Genomic DNA, 8,912 nt, shown 5'->3' on the forward strand with positions numbered 1-8,912 from the left:
TATGTTTTCTTCAGATTATTATCAGTTTTGTTCAATTCAATTCAGTTTCTAATATCTTGCTCTTATAAAATATTCAGTTCATTTCAGTTCATTAAATCAGAACAGACCCTTAGGCCCTGTTCTTTTCACCTTAAAATAAATAATATTAAGTAAAAATAATTTCAGTTCAGTAAAAATAAGTTCAGTTCAGTAAAATTAATTTCAGTTCAGCAAAAATAATTTCAGTTCAGTAAAAATAAGTTCAGTTCAGTAAAATTCAGTTTTCTTAAAGAAGAATTATAATAGAAAATCACAAAAAATAATTTCAGTTCAGTAAAAATAATTTAATTTCAGTAAAAATAATTGCAGCTCAGTAAAATTAAGTTCAGTTCAATAAAAATAATTTCAGTTCAGCAAAATTAAGGTGAATCAAACAGGGCCATACTCTATAATTAAAAACAGAGGTAGTAATTTTTGTAGGGCAAAGAAAAGTTAACCGGTAATAATTAAAAATTGGTAAAGTTACCAAAATCCGGAGGGAATGTAACGTTACTTGAGACATATTTTCTGGGCAGCGACAAAAATGATAGCTGTCAAAAAATATCGTATTCATTCGTGCACCGGGACCCATTCTCCAAGAAGCCAAGAAGGTGAAACCCCGCAAGTAGGTCCCAATTCTGAAAACACGGAGACTCACAAAAATTTTAACTTATAATATTATTATTCCACCGAAAAAATGATCCTCATTCATCAACTTCGAAAGTGGGAACACTAATACCAACTTTCAACTTTTCCTTTGTGTTTATTCATCCATTCATCAACTCGAGAATACCCCTAACAAAATCCTTTTCTTTTCAAACCCATTTCTAAATTAATCCCAAAACCAAATATTATTAAAAAATAAAAATTAAAAAGTTATTCTTAAACCCTTTAGTTAAAGTTAATTAATTAAACATTAATCATAATAGTGGTCATTAAGCATGGAATCTTTGATGATATAAAACGACACTCTTTTTGCCCCATTTTTTTTCTCACTCTTCACACTCACTCTTCTCCTGCCGCTCACTACACAAAATGGCACTTACAACCTGCTGTGTTGCTGCTGCTGCTGCTATTCTTTTCTTCTTGGTTGCTAATTTTGCTTCAGCTATTGAAGATGGTACGCCTTTTAAATCCTCTGTTTTTTGCTTTTTTTGTGTTTTCAATTAGTTCTTTGCATTTTTAATGGTGAAGATCTACTCTTATATATTAGCTGGGATAACAATGTATGAATGCAATGTGTGTTCGAAAAAAGTTGTCGCGTATACTATTTTAGAATGTCGGGAATATATGTCAAAGTATTGTCACATTTCTTAATGGCTATTGTTGTATTTGATTATGTTTTAATTTCGGAGCATATTGCGCTCAAATGGGGTAGTATGTTTGTGTTTTAGAGCTTTTGAGTTTCCGATTTTCAGTACAGTACTCGTGATAACACTGTAAGTAAATTGATAAAGTGCTTAATTTTCTATACTAGTATTTGTTTATAGTGTGAGCAATTTTGTTAAGAGTATATGGCTTGAATATGGTTGGTGCTTGTTGTGGTCTTATAGCTGATAAACTGTGTTACTCCTGTTCTATTTTACACATACTTTGGATGATAATAGTCTGACCTTTATCTAACGAAAAATTATTGTATGGTCCAAAACCAATATTTTGTAGGTTGTATAAATTGTGTCATTGTGGTTATTATCAATTTATCAGGTCTAATTTACTCCGTATTACATAGTTTTGGACCACCACATTGTTTGTACGACGTAGTTCGACTAATACTTCGTATCATATTAACTCAAGCTAGTACAAAAATGCTACCCTAAAATGTCCATCTTGTTACTTAATAAAATAATAAGATTGTATTGGTATAAAATTTTCAAATTCTAATTTACTACTTCCGGTCCAATTTACTCGCAATAAAGGAATATTTAATGTCTCACAAATAATACTCTTTTGTTGCGAGTAAATTGGACCGGAGGTACTATAATTTTTACATTTGTCTAGATTATTTAGGCATTGATAGTTTGATACAACTTGATAGTAGTGGATACTGGATAGACCAACTTCTTTGAAGTACTATGCTTAACTACAGAAAGAAGCCAAAACTTTTCACATCATAGTATAAATCCAACCAAACATTATTGTAAAATACGAGCAATACTCTGTTGTGTGTCATGTGTGATGATCTTTCAGCAAATGGAAGTGATTTTTGTCGTAAATTTTCAAGCTAAGTGGACCATGTATAAATTTTCAATCTTGGATTGATGATAAAGTTCTAAGTGTCCTGTCAAATTAGCTCAAACCGTGTTTACTTGGGAGTTCGTTTATTGTTACTTTTCTTGATTAAGGCTACTCACTGAAACACAATGAGTCGCGTACACATACTCGTACAACAGTATAGTTGGATATAACTTGTTGGTTGTTGCCCCCAAATGTTCTTACTCCTTTGGTGTACAATGTACTTCGTATTAATGTAGTCCTGTTAAAATCTGATTTTACTCGAAAGTTGAGATCGCAAAATGGAGGAAGAGAGTCTAGAGACTGATTCAAATGAAGGACATTTAGCTGAATATGACAAGATTAGTTGGGTGTCAAGTGGAAGATTAGTTGAGGCAATAACGAGACTGGTAGGCATAAAACTTATTCCTGCATTATCAAGTTTGTTCGGGTAGTCTCCATCGCAACAACATCAATGCATTTAAATTTAGAAAGTTGAAAACTCAAATTCTTAAAGATTGTAGGACCATAGAGAGTCATAGTATAGCTTAGAATCTCGTTTGGTGATTCTTTACACCCATTTATGGGTGAAATGGGAAGTTAGTGATGCATTATTGCGAAGTGATCATAAATGTTGATGTCAATTGCATTTCCATTTTAACCTCGTAGTACTCTAAAATTCTTAAGTTTCAAAGTAGCTGTCAATTGCATTTCTTTCTATATAACAGTAGGTAAAGAATCTAAGTACTTCGTAATTGACTTTCGCAACCTTCTTTGAAGGGCAACAGAGAGTGGTTGCATATCCTTCAATGTTTTTGTGGTCCAAAACTGAAAACTCCCAAGTGTTTGATTCACCAAATCATTAAGGTACATTCAAGTCATAAATTTTGATATGTCAATTTACCAAAGTTGCCTCTAGAGGACTTCAAAGTATGTACAAAGGCATAAAAGAATTTGCAGACATGATCTTTGGTTTGAGTCCAATGTACTTCGCATTAAACATTTAACATTATGATATGATAGTACTCGCCCAACACTTTAATAATCTTCGTGTTGAATCAGCTGTTATATGCCATGTTAAGCACGGCTGTGTTGCTTGTTGACTTGTTGCTCATATACTAGTAACTATAGAGTACATACCATCAATAGTACCTTGAAATTATTGTTATATGTTTTTGTTGATTGAGTTAGAAAAGTTTGATAGATATGAGTCCATACGCAATTTTTCATGTTGCACTTTAATTTTGCGTCTATTTCTCCCTGGGCCTTGCCTGTGTAACTAGACCTAGTTGCCGAAGTTGGTCTTTAAGGGGTGTATCGTATATGCTCCTTAATACTACTTCCGTAGATAAAAGCTCTCAAATGTGTAAAGAACTTCTAAAAAAGAACAAAAATATTAAGTGTTACAGAATAAGAATTTTAGTTAAGTACGAACAATTCATAGAATAGGCTCCCTTTTTCGTGAAATAAGACCTTTTTCGGCCTTAATTTCTTGCTCAAATTTGATTTTCTTCAGTGATATCGATTAGAAATAGATTTTGGATCTCGACCACTATGCAGTAGGACCAAAAGTGCTGATTAAAAAAGAAGCCAAACAGAAAATAGTAGAGTTTCCCGCCAAATTTTTTTAGTAAATTTATCTTTAACAATGATGAACAACACAGTAAAGGGCAAGTCTCTTTCTATGAAGAGCCGATAAAAACAAAGGTTGTTATGGAGATTCGAGTACTACCTTTTAAGCGGAAATTAGATGATGAACTAGCTTTAGTTTGTCCAATAAAATCAAATACTAGTAAAATAAAATGATGAAGTTAATGGTCAATGACAGGCAGAAAAACGGGGAATGAGTTTACGACTATGTGACAAACATTGGTCCCATACGCCTTGCTCTGTACGGCACTATCATATCACTTTTTTGTCTTGGATTCCATGCTTCATTAGCCATTATACACTCGAATGTTTATCTTTTACTATGAGATATTACTTCGTAGTACTACCTCCGGTTCTTATTACTCGCAACAAAGAAATACTACCTCCGCTTCTTATTACTCGCAACAAATTCCTTTTTTAGAAGGTTCACATTACTCGCAACAAGTTACTTTCTTTCCTTTTTTAGTAAGTTTTTGACCATAAAATGACAATTTTACCCTTACTTTTTTTATAAACATCCTAATTAAATTATAAATTTTTTCTTATTACCTTAATCTCTAAGGTTAATTAATTTCACCTTATCACCATATCCTTCCTAATTCATTCCCCTCCATCTACATCCAACATCTTCTTTCATAAGTTTTCTCTCTCTTCCTTCATAATCACCACCTTCAATGGAAACCACTACCATCACCACCACCACTACCACCGACCACCACCACCAACATCTTCAATGGAAACCACCACCTACATCGCCGCCTTTGTTTTCTCTCTCTTCCTTTGCCTTTTGTTTCCTCATTTGGCTATAAAACCCAAATTTGAAGGTTTTTTTGTCAAATTTAACCATCAAAACTCTAGATCTAGAGTTCTAGAGTTTTGATGGTTAAATTTGACCAATTAATGTTGTAATTGATGATAGAGAAGGGTTTTTGGGTTTGTGGTAAGTTAGTTCGTGGTTGTGGTGGCGTCATGGGTTTGTGGGTTGGTGGTGGGTTAAGGTTGAGTGGTTTCGTTGGGTTGGTGGTGGTGGTGGTGGGTTTTAGGATAATCGTGGTTTGTGGGTTGGTGGTGGTGGGGTATTTAATTTTCATGGTTTGTGGGTCGGTGGTGTTGGGTTTTAGGATTTTCGTGTTGGTGTGTTCAAGATTGTGTGGTTTCGCTTGGTTGGTGGTGGTGGTTTCTACGGTTTTCGTGGTTGTGTGGGTTTTCAAGGATGGTATGGTGTGTTGCTGCGGCTGGGTTTTGCTCAGTTCGTGGCGTGGTGGTGCTGGGGTGCGTCGGTGGTGCTTGTGGTGTTAGGTTCGTCGATTTCAGTGCTGGGTGGTGGTGGTGGGTGGGTGGTTTCGGTGATGCTGGGGTGGTGGTGGGTGGCTTGGGTTGCTGCTTGGTGGTGTGGGTGGTGGTGGGGTATTTAGTTTAATTAAGGTTGGATTTGTTTTCCCTTTTTTTTTGTTGGATTAATAGTTAAACATATACCCTTATATTTCCATAATCAAGCTTTCAATATTTTGCCTCGGCCTCCGCAAATTTATACTTTGTTGCGAGTAATAAGAAGCGGAGGTAGTATTTTATATCTCACAAATAATACCCCTTTGTTGCGAGTAATAAAAACCAGAGGTAGTATTATTTACTCGTCGTTTGCTCAAATGCTTTCTTGTTCTCACTATTGAAAAGTATTGTGAGTATACGTGGAGTTTTTAAGCTAAGGGCGACAAGTAAAAGATATTATATTACCTCCATTTCAAATTTTACAACGATTTAACATATTGTGAGTAGAAAATGTTTAATTGTTATAAATAATATGAAATGGAGATAGTATTAGTTATTTTATGATTATTGATGTAAGACTCAACCTTTTAACTTATATTAGTAAATTTTTTAAAAATAGTTATTACTCCGTAACTCCTTCGTAAGACAACTTTAGTAGGATCCCATGTGAATACAAAGTACATTACATTTTTCTTTTATACGGAGTATATCATGTAATAGTTATACGAAGTTGAAAAAGTTATTATACGAGTAAAAAATTATTTGTGACAAATTTTCCTTAATACTTGTACGACTAATTTATGTAAATTAAGTATGATTAACGTATACTTAAATTAAACTAACCCTTTAATTTAAATTCTGTAGGTCTATTAGTAAATGGAGATTTTGAGACCCAACCAGCAGGAGGATTCCTAAGCACAAACGATGGCATAGTAGACGGACCAACAACAATCCCAGGATGGCAATCAAATGGCACAGTAGAGCTAGTCTCCTCAGGTCAAAAACAAGGTGCTATGATCCTAATCATCCCAGGAGGAACACACGCCGTCCGATTAGGCAACGAGGCTCAAATAACACAAGATCTAAAGGTCGAAAAAGGCTCGGTGTATGCTGTTACATTTAGTGCTGCACGTACTTGTGCTCAACTTGAGTCACTTAATGTTTCTGTGGTTCCAACTCGTGCATCCTCGGCCGTTGATCTACAAACAGTGTATACTGATCAAGGGTGGGATTCGTATGCTTGGGCTTTTGAAGCTGATGATGAGGATGTTAAGTTGGTGTTGATGAATACTGGTATGGAAGAGGACCCCACTTGCGGACCTATTATTGATGATGTTGCTATTAAGAAGATGTTTGTTCCTGATAAGCCCAAAGGTATATTTTTTTTTGCTTTTGCTTTTGCTTTTTTCACTTTTTTGCATGCACTTTACTCACTTGATTAGGCCCAAAGATTTCTAAATTTGACTATAACATATCACTATATAAGCATTAAAATCATATTATGTGAATCTTGTTCAAGTATGGATTATGCTTCGTGTAAATTTTGCATAAAGTTAAATTTTACTCCATACGAATGTTTTAACTTGTAAAACGGTAAGTGTACAATAAGGTGACATAGAGAGTTAGGGCCTGTTCACTTCAATCCAGTTCATTTCAATTCAGCTCTAATCAGTTCAGTTCCTAATTTCCTTCTCTTATAAAATATTCATTTCAACTCTATTTAGTTTAGTTCAGTTCAGTCCAGCTCCAATCAGTTTAGTTCAGCTCAGTTCAGTAAATATGAACAAACCCCTTAACTGGCAGAGAACTATAATCCTGTATTGTGTTTTTTTTCCCTTAAATAAAGAAGAAACTAATAAAACTAAATTAAAAATCTAATTAATAATAATGAAATTTAGATATGTGTATGTATTGTAACTTGTTAGTTTGTAACAAATTTTTACTCCAAGTTGATCACTTTTATGAGGTCTTTAAGTTTAGTCCTATATTATTTGTCACATCGATGTGTTACAGTACATTAGTATGGCATGTATAGAGAATAATTCTCTTTCAAGTTTCAACTAATTCCATTACTAGGGAAAATATTAATTTCAAAACAGAGGAAATATAAAATCATTGCACTTCTTACATTATTTTTGTGCTTACAGGTAACGTAGTGCTAAATGGTGACTTCGAAGAAGGCCCATGGCTGTTCAAGAACGAGTCCCTCGGCATCCTCATTCCAACCAATCTCGACGAGGAAACCACTCCACTACCAGGCTGGATTGTCGAATCAAACCGTGCAGTTCGATACGTGGATTCATACCACTTTGATGTGCCTGAGGGAAAGAGAGCCATTGAACTCCTTTCAGGAAAAGAAGGCATCATATCACAAATGGTTGAGACAACACCAAAGAAAGAATACACCTTAAGCTTCTCAATGGGACAAGGCGGAGATAAGTGCAAAGAGCCCCTAGCTATCATGGCATTTGCCGGGGATCAAGCACAAAACTTCCATTACACACCCGACTCCAACTCCACCTTCCGTCGAGAAGGCCTCAACTTCACTGCCAAGGCTGACAGGACCCGGATTGCCTTCTACAGTGTGTACTACAACACACAGACTGATCATATGAGCTCTCTTTGCGGTCCAATGTTGGACGATATAAAGGTGTGGGGAGCTTCTGGTTCTTCCAAAATTGGTGTTGGAATGTTTGGTCTTGGGTTTTGGATTGTTGTCCTCATTTTGGTCTAGATTTTAGTTAAGAGGTTAGTTATTAAGTGGGGTGTTATTTATAAATATATATTTATGATTATGAGAAGGTTGTAACTTTTCGAACTATAGCGAAGGCTATTAGATAACAGCTGCTAGTGATAAATATGTAAGCTTTAATTATATATATAGTTGTAGTGAGTCTTGTACTTGTATTAATTAATCCATCAAGTTGAAGTTAGAATAATGTAATAGCTTAGTTAGTAGTTACCCTTTCTACCACTAATTGAATGGTGCTGAGCTAATTAACACTCAGCTACCACTCGTATCGATTTTATTGGGGGCAACCAGGCAGCAATGAGTCAATGACTACTGGTATACCATAACAACAAGCGCAGTAAACGTTCGTATTTGTTATTGCCCTTGTCTTGTCAGATCTTGATCTTTCACCAACATTCACTTGTACTAAAACTACCATCTGTTCTATTAATGCCATACAAATGTATCATGCATGGTTTAGGGAGACTAAGGATTTTCAGATTGTGACTGGGGAAGAAGGTGCAGCTGCAGCCTAATGTTATTGTGTGCGGCTTAGCTTATTTTACTCACCTGAAGAACAGGATAGCTTAGACGAAATTTGTTGTGAACTTGTGATAATTTTAACTTGAACCTTATTCTTTATGTTGATCCAATTCAGGCATTATACTTTAATCAACAATGAGTACTCGCTCTACCTTCTTGGAAGCCCAATGATACTAATTTGTTATTTGGTCGATAATTGTCCTCTGTGTCTGTTTTATCTAAATGTATACTTTGTTTTATTTCTTACCTTATGCGGAGTATCTTAGGACCATTATATATGAAGGAGAGGATGAGGACCAAATCAGCAAATTGCCGGCAGATATTATGTTGACAATCCTATCTCAACTAGAGATGAAAGAGCTAGCCAGAACCAGTGTCCTTTCAAAAGGATGGAGGCATCTGTGGACCAAAATGACTGATCTTGACTTTGATGAATCAATAATACTCCCAAAATGTAAAGATCAGGAGCACCCATACTGTTCGTACTGTC

At 35.1% G+C, this 8,912-nt stretch overlaps 1 protein-coding gene across 1 annotated transcript; it reads left to right on the forward strand.

Moving 5' to 3' along the window:
- The first annotated feature begins 721 nt into the window (after window positions 1-721).
- LOC145612236 (protein BIIDXI-like) lies at window positions 722-8,025 on the forward strand. Its single transcript, XM_081667614.1, has 3 exons — window positions 722-1,138; window positions 6,013-6,522; window positions 7,296-8,025. The coding sequence occupies exons 1-3, from the start codon at window positions 1,054-1,056 to the stop codon at window positions 7,880-7,882; spliced, it is 1,182 nt and encodes a 393-aa protein (XP_081523740.1). The 5' UTR covers window positions 722-1,053; the 3' UTR covers window positions 7,883-8,025.
- The last annotated feature ends 887 nt before the right edge of the window (window positions 8,026-8,912 follow it).

The sequence above is a fragment of the Chenopodium album genome, chromosome 24 (assembly GCF_948465745.1).
Source record: "Chenopodium album chromosome 24, dcCheAlbu1.1, whole genome shotgun sequence".
Taxonomy (NCBI): domain Eukaryota; kingdom Viridiplantae; phylum Streptophyta; class Magnoliopsida; order Caryophyllales; family Amaranthaceae; genus Chenopodium; species Chenopodium album.